This window comes from Coregonus clupeaformis, chromosome 34 (assembly GCF_020615455.1).
Source record: "Coregonus clupeaformis isolate EN_2021a chromosome 34, ASM2061545v1, whole genome shotgun sequence".
In the NCBI taxonomy this organism is placed as follows: domain Eukaryota; kingdom Metazoa; phylum Chordata; class Actinopteri; order Salmoniformes; family Salmonidae; genus Coregonus; species Coregonus clupeaformis.
This window is the reverse complement of record NC_059225.1, coordinates 34046822-34060205: the sequence shown is the minus strand read 5'-3', so window position 1 is coordinate 34060205 and position 13384 is coordinate 34046822. Positions and strand designations below refer to the sequence as shown.

General features: G+C 45.6%; 1 protein-coding gene across 15 annotated transcripts in view; it reads right to left on the bottom strand.

Moving 5' to 3' along the window:
* Nucleotides 1–13384, bottom strand: part of LOC121550048 (protein scribble homolog) — a 119042-nt gene that overhangs the window by 62432 nt on the left and 43226 nt on the right. For all 15 annotated transcript variants that reach the window (XM_041862133.2, XM_041862141.2, XM_041862136.2 and 12 more), the window contains exons 2-12: nucleotides 11166–11283; nucleotides 9118–9196; nucleotides 7949–8038; nucleotides 6850–6906; nucleotides 6318–6381; nucleotides 4399–4473; nucleotides 3291–3435; nucleotides 2508–2626; nucleotides 2119–2318; nucleotides 1605–1771; nucleotides 935–1062 (exon numbers count right to left, since the gene is read on the bottom strand). In XM_041862133.2, the coding sequence (XP_041718067.2) occupies nucleotides 935–1062; nucleotides 1605–1771; nucleotides 2119–2318; nucleotides 2508–2626; nucleotides 3291–3435; nucleotides 4399–4473; nucleotides 6318–6381; nucleotides 6850–6906; nucleotides 7949–8038; nucleotides 9118–9196; nucleotides 11166–11283 (1242 nt within the window). The remainder of the gene's footprint in view (nucleotides 1–934; nucleotides 1063–1604; nucleotides 1772–2118; nucleotides 2319–2507; nucleotides 2627–3290; nucleotides 3436–4398; nucleotides 4474–6317; nucleotides 6382–6849; nucleotides 6907–7948; nucleotides 8039–9117; nucleotides 9197–11165; nucleotides 11284–13384) is intronic.

Here is a 13384-nt window from a genome sequence, read left to right as displayed (position 1 = left end):
TGAGGCCAAAGTGACTTCAAAAAACAGTTATAGAGTTTAATGGCTGTGATAGGAGAAAACTGAGGATGGATCAACAACATTGTAGTTACGCCACAATACTAACCTAATTGACAGAGTGAAAAGAAGGAAGCCTGTACAGAATAAAAACATTCAAAAAAATGCACCCTGTTTGCAACAAGGCACAAAAATGTGGCAAAGCAATTAACTTTCTGTCCTGAACACAAAGTGTTATGTTTGGGGCAAATCCAATAAAACACATTACTGAGTGCCACTCTCCATATTTTCAAGCATAGTGGTGGCTGCATCATGTTATGGTCATGCTTCTAATCGTTAAGGACTGGGGAGTTTTTTAGGATAAAAAAAGAAACTGAATGGAGCTAAGCACAGGCAAAATCCTAGAGGAAAACCTGGTTCAGTCTGCTTTCCACCAGACACTAGGAGATGACTTCACCTTTCAGCAGGACAATAACCTAAAACAAAAGGCCAAATCTACACTGGAGTTGCTTACCAAGAAGACAGTGAATGTTGAGTTCCAGTTTTGACAAATCTGCTTGAAAATCTAAAGTATGACCTTTAAATGGTTGTCTAGCAATGATCAACAACCAATTTGACAGAGCTTAAAGAATTTTGAAAAGAATAATGCACAATCCAGGTGTGGAAAGCTCTTAAGAGACTTACCCAGAAAGACAGACAGCTGTAATCGCTGCCAAAGGTGAATCTAACATGTATTGACTCAGGGGGTTGAATACTTATCTAATCAAGATACAGTAGATTAGTGTTTTATTTCCCATAAATGTTTTCCACATTGTTGCATTTTTTGATAATTTTTATCCCACTTTGTAACAACAAAATGTGGAAAAGGTCAAGGGGTGGGAATACTTTCTGAAGGCACTGTATATGTATTGTATATTTATAAGTGTATTAGTAGTCTTACCCTGCGCTCTGCAGCCGCCTCATCGTCCTCGTCCTGCTTGGTGGTCTCCTCCTGGAACTGGATAACTGACACACGGTTCAGGTTGCTGTCTATCCAGCTATCGTCCACACTGTTCTGCAGCAGGTTCTCTGTAGGGAGACAGGATGGAGAGAGGGACTGGGTTACAGAACAGGTGGGACCTTCCAGCAGCTAACAAGATAATCCCTTTTCCTGGATTAAAACGGTAATCTTTGTGGTACAGGGGAGTTATGAGAAGTGATCTTAAGAACATTTGGGTTGAGAGTGACAGGAGAGCAAGAACGACTCTGGGAGAGGAACGTGCTGCTCGGTGAAAAAATTACAATCTGGTTCTATTTTCAAGATTTCGATACGCAGCTCACGCCTGATAACTTGATAAAGTGGCTTGCGCCCTGCTCGCGCTGGCCAAAAGTTACGTTTCCAGCGTCACAGGTTAAAAAAAACGACTGATTTTGCAACACCCCAGTGCAGCTCCTATGTTAAGAGGAAGTAAATGGAAGATGATACGCAGTGAAGGAGGAGAGGGCGGTTAAGATGGTAAATAGTGAATAGCCCAGGAAAAGGTTGAGATGGAGAACAGAGCGTGATAGAGGTAGTGAGAGAGGAGGAGGAAGATTATGTCCATCAAGAGGTAGGTGTAGGGCTAACTCACCCAGGCTGGGGGAGGGCTGCTGGGGCAGCAGGTAGCAGGTGAGCACCTTCTCCCCGGTGCTGTCGTCGTCCTCCGTCTGGAACTTGAGCATGGGCTGGGACTGGTTCTCTGCCAGCCACATGGCCTTCAGGTTGAGGTTGGCCAGGGCAAACGGCAGGTTCTGTAACCTGGGAACACCACAACAACATGGGAAAAAACATATGGAAAGTACTCTTCTGAAGAATAGTCAGGTGTGGCTCAGTTGGTAGAACACTGCGTTTGCAACGTCAGGATCATGGGCTCCATTCCTGCTGGGGCCACCCATATGAACATATATGCATGCACTACTGTAAGTCGCTTTGGGGGGAAAAAAGGAGTCTGCTAAATTGCATTAATTTTATTATTAGAGACTTGATAAAGGATCAAGCAAAGCTCGGACTACTTGAGAAGTGGAGTCACTAGATACGTTGTTACAGGAGAGAAGTCTACCAACACCAGTGATTTGCGGGACCTATATGGGGTGTAGAGGGGTTACCTGTTCCCTGCCACGTCCAGAACGTGGAGCTCGGTGGCGTCAGCCAGCTCGGCGGGCAGTTTGGCCACGCGGTTGTCTCTGAGGGAGAGCACGTTGAGGCTGGCACAACCGCCCAGCTCATCAGGCACGCCGCCCAGCCGGTTGCGGTCCACATTCAGGTTGGTCAGCTTCTTCAGTTTGCCCAGCGAGCGAGGCAGAGTCTACAGAATAAAAAATAACAATCATTAAAAATGAATAATTGAATGGACATAAAAAATGATGCTTCTCAAGGGAGTTATTGAAAGGACATGTTCCGAGACTCCCGGCCAAGACACGTATAGTACTGTACATTTGTTCTGAGCCAGAGAACTATGGTTCTAAAATGGGTTCTAAATGCAACGGTTGTGTACCTGTAAGAGGTTCTCGGTCAGTACGAGTTCCGTCAGGTTCTCACACTCTCCTATGGAGTCACTCAGGTGGGTCAGTCGGTTCTGGTCCACTTTCAGGATGGACAGCTGCTTCAGAGAGCCTAGAAACACAACAAACACCATTTAGTCACCTGGGTCATATTCATTAAAACGTGTTTCTTATTGGACAAGTTCGGGCCCCTTTTTTTTGGTCTGTTTTTGTCCATATGGTGCCTAATGAACACGACCCAGGTCAATCACCATTACAAGCCTTTGAGTCAGTTTATAGGTATCATTTCCCCAGTAGGGGGCAGTATGGTTGTTTGTGCATTACCTTCTATTACATCCAAGCAATGAAAATGCCCAATGTCCATGGGTCTACTAGCACACCTGACAAAGGCCATGCAGCCGAAACGCGTCAGATGAAAAAAAATATCTTCTTTCTATTGAACATGCCATACTAATAAAGGTATTTTAATTAATTATATGAAGAGTGCCTTGGTCCTCCTTTCTTTTTGTTGACCAATTCACCCCTTTGACCAAAGAGCACCTTCTGTCTACCAACATCTACTACTGTGTACCTTAGTAGCGCTTCCCTTCCTCCTCTTTCTACCTTGACAAAGTACTTTGAAAAACTCTGTTTAGTCTGACAATGAAGCTACTGTGTAAATCAGTTCAGGTGAATAAGGCACCGTACAAAAGGGCCAGCGAATGCCATCAGGTAACCTTTCCTCCCTCTCTCCCTATCTACCTCCCCGCTCTCTCCCAGCTCTCTCTCTCCCTCACCTATGCTGTCAGGGACCACCTCCAGGAGGTTCTGTGTGAGCAGCAGGTCAGTGAGGGCCAGCAGGCCGCTGAGCTCTGAGGGCAACTCCTCTAGGCGGTTCTCCGAAACGTCCAGACACACCAGCCTCCGCAGGTTCCCCAGCTCCTACAGACACACACACACAAAGCAATGTCGTTTTTAGTGTGAATACTCTCACTGAAATGTATGTGGTAGGTTTCATACTAGGCTTGGGCGGTATCCAGATTGTCATACATTCATACCGACCTTGTGCCATACCGAGATTTGCGTAATACCGGCACAGGACACAAGGGGTGCTATTTTCAAACCCCACTGATCCTCTGTAATTCGAAGGTTAGCAATGCCAACAAGCACATGTACAATCCCATAAAGAATGCTAACTAAATGTTAACGAGCACATTGCGAACATTTTATACAGTCTCTGACCTAAAATATTTCCAGGACAGACGTCCCGGCTTAGTAACTCAATGCTACTCATAGTTGCATGCACAAAACCAATACTAAACAGCAAGGCTCTTGATCCAGGAGGCGACTCTCTGCTGCTACCAAGCAAAGATTGATTTTGGAAGAAGCTAACCACTTAGCTAGTTAGCTAACTAGCTACTAAATGAGCAAACTAAATGCTCAACTGCAGAGCATTTAGCACATTTTAGACAGTTTACTTAATAGGTATAAGATACAGTATCTAGCCGGCAAACATACTGTAACCATACTGTAACTAGATCACCTGGTGCATGCTGCACAACAGTGAGTGACTCACAAGGCTCTGGTCTCTCCTCTTTGTTTGCTTGTAAACAAACACCACGTGACTGGGGACTACCGGTCAAATGAAGAATGCGATCTTCTTCATCTCCTAACGTATTGCATAAGTTGACTGCAGCTATTTACTTAAAAAGTATCTACAAATATTCAAATGTATAAAAATAAAAACGTCAAAGCAATTGTTTCAACGGTATTGAAAAACCATCCCGTGGCTACTTCCAAATATCCCAGTATACAGTATACCGCCCAAGCCTATTTCATACTGAGCAATGTTCTGGTTGTAAGCGAATAAGAATGGCATGGATGCCAAGCCAGGACCATACTCACTAGTGGCAACGAGGAGAGCTGGTTGCGGTCCAACCACAGCTCCCGTAGGTTAGGGAGAGCACCAAGTGTGTCCGGCTGTTAGAGATTGAGGGAGGAAAAAAAGAGAGAGGAGAAAGGTAAACAGAGGGGCCGAAGTGTGTCGTCTTTGCTCTGCTAGAGTGGGAACAAACGTGCACCATCCACTGTACTTAAATATGCATCGTTTGGGAAGGGGAGAGGGGGCGGATACATAATCACACATCATATGCCCCAAATACCACCGCTCTACTCTGGGGTCCCCAAATGGTTGTGTGAAGGGGCAAGATTCACCTGACAACACAAACGATCATATACACACACACACACACGCGCCTGTTTTCTATGCCCACAAACCACACAGAACAAAGCATGTTTCTATCAAAAACAAGATGCTTGCCCTTAGCCTGTATCCTGCTCCAATTCAATTAAAAAGACGATTTATCCCGGAGGGGCAATTAATTTGGACTCCAAAAAAGGCATTGGGAACCAATCCCAGAAAACACAAAACCTGTCAAATGACCCCAGATTGTATCTGAGTGATGCATTACATTAAAGACTAGTATGCCTGTGAGGGTTGAGCAATGTACAGTATTGACAGGCAGGCAGCCAGGCTTTCAGGCAGCAGCCTACGCCATTCTCAGCACAGTAGGCATTGTTTACCCTGTCCCATTGAGACCACTAGCCAGGCAGGCGTTCCCATACTAAAAGAAGCCAAGGGCACCCTATTACCTACAGAGCGCACTACATTTGACCAGGGCCCTATCCCTTTTCCCTACATAGGAGACTACTTTTGGCCAGGGACCATAGTAATGCACTATATAGGGAATAGGGTGCTATGTGGGACGCATTCATAGCATGCAGGGGCCCTAATGTCCAACAGACCAGTTCCAAGCATGTGTGTTTGTTTGTGGGCTAGATATGTGGGTTAGATGGGTGCTTGGGTATAGTGATGTGTGTGTGTGTCCGTGCACGCTCGCACGTGCTGGACATCAGGGTTGAGGTCAATTCAAATTGAAGGCAGTCAATTCAGGAAGTAAACTTAAATTCCCATAAATAAATAAAATGTGCATCTATATTCAATGACTTCTCAATAAACTGAAAAGGAGAAGCTATGTCAAACATTTTTCTGGATTAAAAAAAAAAATCAAATCACATCCAGAATTGACTGACTTCAATTCGAATTGACCCCAACCAAAGATGGTTTAGTATGAAGATATGTAGAAACTGCTTCTCCAATAGAAATCCCGTATCACGCTTGTAGGCGATGTCATGGCGACGTTGGCTAGCTAAGCTCATCCGCAGAAACACGTCATCTCGCTCTAAACTCCACAAATGAAAGGCACTCTTCCGATATAAAGTTGTTTTTGACAAAAAAAATGTTTTAAAGTGTCAGTGTGACACTTTCACGTGGTTGTAGGAATGACAAGTTCATCTACTTAAAAACATCGGTTTGAATGTTGTGCCTTTAGAAATCTAGAAAATTAAGGAATCCTTTTTCACTTCTCTCATTGACTTCTCAAACCCCAAACCCTGGTCTGGTCTGCAGAGTTTGCTTCACAAGCGTTCCCGAAAGTCTCGCGATGTTGGGCCTCTGGGCTTAGAAACTCTGTACCCCAACCCTGCTGGACAACCAGGGTGTATGATCCTGTGTGGTATGTCCTGTAAGCTGTATATCTAACCAGCTTGTATGTAAGATGTGTTTTTGTGGTACAGCATAAACCAGGCTCAAGGCGGTGTATATTTGTATGGCCTCCATGCATGTTGAGAATGTGAGTTATTGTCATGCTGCAAATGCCACCCTATTCCCTATGTAGTTAACCACTTTGGTTCCAGGGCTCTTGGGCGCTGATCCAAAGTAGTGCACAGTATAGGGAAGAGTGCTATTTAGAGCTTGTTCTTACCAACACATCCAGTTCATTGCTGCCCAGGTCCAGTTGTTCCAGTTTCACCAGGAAAGAGAGTGACCTGGATAAGTGAGAGAAACACATCAATCATAGAAACACTGAAGTAACGGGGACTACTGCACACTCACAGATGACACAGTCTCGTTGAAACGCACCCAGCGTTGAATATATTTATAATCTATATATAAATACATCAATAATGTATTTGAAGACGACATCTGGACTGTTACAGTCGGGACCAGATATGCTAACCATCACGCCCAATCATTGACACACACTCCCACACAGTCACACACATGATAAGCTGGTCATTCAGCAATCACATTTACAGTCTGTCCCTCTCACAACAACTGTATCCATAGTGAAGGGAGCAAATAATGTTGTTTGCTAGTGAACAGATAGACTAGAGAGGACTCTAATGTGCTTCAAATCACCAGTCATATCATCAAGGGCTCCTTTCTAGGATATAACCACCTTCCCTAGCATGGAGGGTGGCTGGGGACTACGCCAGGCTAAAGAGGGCACTTACGTGGGCAGGGACTTGAGCAGGTTCTCCCTGAGCTCCAGCGTCACCAGGTTGGCCAGGCTGCAGGAGAGAGGGAGGAGAGGAGGAGGAGAGAGGGAGGGAGGAGGAGGAGAGAGGGAGGAGGAGGAGAGAGGGAGGAGAGGAGGAGGAGAGCGGGAGGAGGAGGAGAGAGGAGAGGAGGAGGAGAGGAGGAGAGGAGAGGAGGAGGGGAGAAGAGAGGGAGGAGGAGGAGAGGAGAGGAGGAGGGAGGAGAAGAGAGGGAGGAGGAGGAGAGGGAGGAGGAGAGAGGGAGGAGGAGAGAGGGAGGAGAGAGGGAGGAGAGGAGGAGGAGAGAGGGAGGAGAGGAGAGAGGGAGGGAGGAGAGAGAGGAGGGAGGAGGAGGAGAGAGGAGGGAGGAGGAGGAGAGAGGAGGGAGGAGGAGAAGAGAGGGAGGAGGAGGAGAGAGGGGAGGAGGAGGAGAGAGGGAGGAGGAGGAGAGGAGGAGGAGAGAGGGAGGAGGAGGAGAGAGGGGAGGAGGAGAGAGGAGGGAGGAGAAGAGAGGGAGGAGAGGAGAGAGGAGAGGAGGAGGGGAGAGGAGGAGGAGGGAGGAGGAGAGAGGAGGAGGAGGAGAGGAGGAGGGAGAGAGGGAGGAGGAGAGAGAGGAGGAGAGGAGGAGGAGAGAGGGAGGGAGGAGGAGGAGAGAGGGAGGGAGGAGGAGGAGAGAGGAGGGAGGAGGAGGAGAGAGGAGGGAGGAGAAGAGAGGAGAGGAGGAGGAGAGGATGAGGGAGGAGAAGAGAGGGAGGAGGAGGAGAGGAGGAGGGAGGAGAAGAGAGGGAGGAGGAGAGAGGGAGGAGGAGGAGAGAGGGAGGAGGAGGAGAGGAGGAGGAGAGAGGGGAGGAGGAGGAGAGAGGAGGGAGGAGGAGTTAGTCAGATGGAGGGTCTGTTGGTCCTGGTTGGCATGGCGATTGGTCTCGTCCAACCGGTCACGCAGAGCAGTCAGTCTGTCTGTCTGAGAGCCCACTGTGTCATGTAATTACACCTTTACCAAGGTCTGCTATTTTACAGAACGAGGAGGTTGAATGTTTAGAGTAAGAAGGAAACCTGTGTCGAAGTGTGTACTTACTTTCCTATGTCGTTGGGCAGTGTCTGCAACGACACGTCATTGAGTGCCAGGTGGGCGAGCCCTCTGAGCTGAGTGAAACCATCAGGCAACCTGGTGATGAGGACAGAAAGGAACCGATGGAGAGAAAGACAGAGAGCGAGAGAGAGAGAGGGTGACAAAATGGTTAGAGAAAGAAGGTTGTTCTTTCTCAATGGCCCTTTAACATCAGCCCTTGAAGCAGTTGGAATAGCCGCCTCCCCTGCCTATGGATGCATCCCAAATAGCACCCTATTCCCTTTACAGTGCACTTCTTAGTAGTGCACTATATGGGAAAAGGGTGCCATTTGGGATGCACCGTATGTGGCCAGATCCATCTGACAAAGCACTCATCACCACCACTCCTGCCAACAGTTCCTTTCCTATTCTATAGGAGAAGTAAAAGCAGGGAGATGTTTGCCTTGCCGAGCATTACACTTCTACAGTATACTTAAACGCCATGTTAAAAGGTCCAACGCAACAGTTGTTTCCCCTCAATATCATATAATTTCTCAAGCAACAATTTTGCTAGGACTGTCTGGGAGTGGTCTGAGTGGGGAGGGGAAAACTGAAAACTAGCTGTTATTGGCAGAGAGGCTCGGAACTCTTTCTTATTGGTCTATTAACTAATTAACCGTGATGTCACCATGCAGGCCAAAACTCCACCCACCAAAACAGGCTGAAATTTTAGGCGGTCTTTTCAAACAGCTCTTACACTAAAAGGGCATTATCATCACTTTCACTATATCACAGTATTATTCCAACCTCAGTGTGGAAATATATATAAAACACTGGAAAAATCACGTTTTTGACTGCACTGGGGCTTTAATGTAGTTTCTGGGTCAGAGAACAGCACACTGTAGCCTCACAAAGCCTTGTTCTCCTCGAGGTGTTTTGCTAATGTACTGTACATAATCTAATACTGAGAAAGGGCCTGCTCTGAGCCTTTGACACATCTGGGAGACCACTATCTGCACAGTTCGTTGCACATTCGCTTCATTGTTTTGCGCTGTTTATCTTCAGGCCATTATGGAAAGAAGGAAATAATCACCACATGGCACACGTATGACAATGACCTCCCCCATATATCTCAAAGGCATTTCCACAAAGGCAACAGCAGAGAGAGAGAGGTGACACTGGACTGATCCACTAACCTGGAGAGGGGGTTTCCACTGAAGTCTGCAATCTCCAATGCCTTGCAGAACTTAATGCTCTCGGGGATCTCGGGAATGTCTGCGGACAGAGACAGACAGAGAGACAGATTAGAGAGGGGGGAGCACAGTCGGATATCTCTATACTGTATACTGCTTTTCCTGTCACCCGCTATATGATATGAACACCAAGGACACGAGAGGGCAACGACTATTTCCATTGTGTGTGAGTATGTGTGTGGTGTGTATGTGCTGAGTTGCAGAATGAGAAACCATTTGAGATCGGTTTGACGTAAATGATCAAGGGCGGAATTGACTTCTGCCATTGATTTGTAGGGGGGTTTACAGTGCATTTGGAAAGTATTCAAACCCCATTACTTTTTCCACATTTTGTTACGTTACAGCCTTATTCCAAAATTTATCAAAAAAATTAATAATCTCAGGACCTCAGACTGGGGCGAAGGTTCACCTTCCAACAGGACAACAACCCTAAGCACACAGCCAAGAAAACGCAGGAGTGGCTTCGGGACAAGTCTCTGAATGTCCTTGAGTGGCCCAGCCAGAGCCCGGACTTAAACTCGATAGAACATCTCTAGAGAGACCTGAAAATAGCTGTGCAGTGACGCTCCCCATCCAACCTGACAGAGCTTGAGAGAATCTGCAGAGAAGAATGGGAGAAACTCCCCAAATACAGGTGTGCCAAGCTTGTAGCATCATACCCAAGAAGACTCGAGGCTGTAATCGCTGCCAAAGGTGCTTTAACAAAGTACTGAGTAAAGGGTCTAAATACTTATGTAAATGTGATATTTTAATGTTTATTTTTAATACATTTGCATAAAAATCTAAAAACCTGTTTTTGCTTTGTCATTATGGGTTATTGTGTGTAGCTTGAGAAAAAAATAACAATTTAATCCATTTTAGAATAAGGCTGTAACAAAACAAAATGTGGAAAAAGTCAAGGGGTCTGAATACTTTCTGAATGCACTGTACAGCTGTGTCTGTCTGGAGCTCACTGTAGCAGGAAACTGAGGGCCCAGAACAGTTTATACATTGTTGCAAGTTTGCAAGCACCAGCTGCTGGCTGTAGCCTACCCAGTTTATAGTGGACACAATGTTTTATGTTTGTTGCAGACAGGCAGAGTAGAGAGATGAATGCAATTGATGAAAATGAACAAACCTCCATGCGTAGCCAAATGTGTTTCATAGGATATTTATTTATATCAGGATATTTTCTACCTGCAATGTTTTTATTGGTAGGCGTTATGTAGGCATTTTTTCCCTAGTTGGCAATAGAACAATTATATATTATAATTTCAATATTCCACGAAAATGTACATATGAAAATCACAACTGGCACGCAGATTGGTAGAAATTGTAAGATAAATAGTAAATTGGCACTCCACATGGAAAAAGGTTGCCGACCCCTGGTGTAGCCCATTACCGGCAACTTCAGGAGCGTAACGGCAGAATCTGCGAAGGCCAGCAGGAAGTGGGTCGGGAACAGGTTTTTTTCTTCTGGTTAGGCTATCTTGGTCTCTGGCTCCCTCTTGAGTCATTTATGTATTCATTATTTAATCAAACAGTGCGCTTAAAGTTTTAGACAAGCTCAGTGCATAGTTGATTTTATTAAAACACATAGGGTGTGTCTATATATGAAAAAATACACGTTTTACATTTCGACCAATCGATTGTTCGAAAGAACAGATGACTCTCGGTCAACGTATATATTGTTTTGTCGGGACAGCCCTAGTTTCTATTGGTCTATTAGACTTTTGCCTGCTTGCTTGTATTTTGTTAAGCTTGTCTGCCCATGAATGCAGGTTTTTGCTCTAGGTCTTTGTTGGTTCTCTGGAAGTGATGTTTCGCAGCATTTTATATGAATTACTGGGTGGTTAAAATAGGTGTCTGTTTATGGTGGTAATTTGCACGTATGCTGGTATTGAACCTGGTTTTGACCCCAGCAGAGGGGGCCGCAAACCGCCAGCCTGTTTGTGTGTGTGTGTGTGTGTGTGTGTGTGTGTGTGTGTGTGTGTGCGCGCATGCGCACGCACCGTTTCTGGAAATATCGAGCTCCACCAGCTGCATGAAGTTGGCCACCTCAGGAGGGAGCCTCTGGATCTCATTGTCACTCAGACCCAGCTTCCGCAGGTTCAGAAGTCTGAAGAAAGGCTAAAGAGACACAGAGAAACACTGGGTTAGAACAAAAAAGCTTTGACAAAGAGCTTTTTAATAAACAAGAGCACCTATGCATTGAAAAATGACATCAAGCCATTTAGTAGCGTTGGCATATCTAAACTCTACTGGGTTAGGACACTTTCAAACTGCATCACATAGCCTATGCTATACCCAAACATTAAACTCAACATTTATCAATAAGATCAAAGAGTTGATCAAGGGGGCATGTGAATGCAGAAGGTTGGGATAAATCGACTATGTCGTGCTGTTTACCAGAAAAGTTAGCGTTGAACTTTTGATGCAGTGCATGCTCACAAGGTGCAATTTATTTAACAATCAGCGTTTCTCCTATCTCAATTCCCTCCACTCAATCACGCCGTCAAAACACACTGTAGACACATAACTACACCACTACACACACACATATTCCTGTAGGTTGACCAGGGCAGGCCTACACCTTTCAAAAATGTTTATTTAAATCAATTCCATCAACCCCTCCCTAAGCCCCTCATTGCATCACCATGGCAACAGCAGCAAAAAAAACAGTGGCTTTGGAGCTCTGCTCGGGCAGCTCTGCCAAGTATTTTCACAAGAGGCTGGTTGTTGGAAGGGAAGAGGATGCATTCAGAACATTCCTCCAGCAGGCAGGCAGGACCGGGAGGCTGGGGGGCAGGCGGTGTGTCCTCTGCTGCTAGCTACACAGCCTGGAAGGCAGGCACAGGGAACGGGTCCCAAACTATGCAGCCATGAACTCCTCAATCCTCCCACGGCAGACACATAGAGGGCCAGTGTCCTACCCTGGTCCGCCAGGGCAATGAGGGCATCATAGCAATAACACACCACAGACGGGTTGCCTGACAACGTCACCACAATGATGTGCGTGCATTGCATAGGCAAAAGGCTGTGTTATGATTCTGAAGGGTCAGATAGCAACAATGACAAAAAGCTGCCATGTGGGGAATCATAGGTGGCTTGTTTCAGCTAGTTGTGTCTTGTTCTTGATACCATGTTTTGAGGTGTGTTGACTCATGTCACGTCTATGCTAATACAGCTAAAATCCACTAGCCAACTACCCAACAACTGTAACAATGTATTTGAGAGACAACAAGTACCTTATTGTGTAAATGTATTTACGTTTTCAATAAACATTTGGAGGCTAAATATAGTTGCCATAATCCTATAATTGTAAGCCAACCCTGTCTGTTTCCGGCCTCTCGGATGCACGCGCATCAGTTTTGTAGGTAAACATCCCAGCCATCTATTGTAGCGGGGCCAATGAGGACAAAGAGAGCGTACTCAGATTCTTAGACAGGAATCTATGATTCAGAATCAGAGCGCATTCCGAGTCATCAGAGGACATGAAGCCTGAACCCAAAGTCAACCTAGACAGACTCAATTTAGTGAAATCTTGGATGCCCTTGAGTGAAAGGCAGATCTTTGTGTGTCACAAAACCCAACAGTTTGACATGCTTAATGTGAAAATCCTGTAAATTGTTAACTGGTTCCCACCAATCAAGATGTTTTGCAAATCCACTGCAATACTCCTGTCTCTAGGGGGAAGTTGCATAAATGTTCTGAGGCGTATAGAGTAAATGGAAGCCTCTCTTTCTGCTGCGTGCTGTAATGTTCCTGTCCGACAGGCAGCAGTGGAGTAGACAATATACAGTGAGGGGGAAAAGTATTTGATCCCCTGCTGATTTTGTACGTTTGCCCACTGACAAAGAAATGATCAGTCTATAATTTTAATGGTAGGTTTATTTGAACAGTGAGACAGAATAACAACAACAAAATCCAGAAAAACGCATGTCAAAAATGTTATAAATTGATTTGCATTTTAATGAGAGAAATAAGTATTTGACCCCCTCTCAATCAGAAAGATTTCTGGCTCCCAGGTGTCTTTTATACAGGTAACGAGCTGAGATTAGGAGCACACTCTGAAAGGGAGTGCTCCTAATCTCAGTTTGTTACCTGTATAAAAGACACCTGTCCACAGAAGCAATCAATCAATCAGATTCCAAACGCTCCACCATGGCCAAGACCAAAGAGCTCTCCAAGGATGTCAGGGACAAGATTGTAGACCTACACAAGGCTGGAA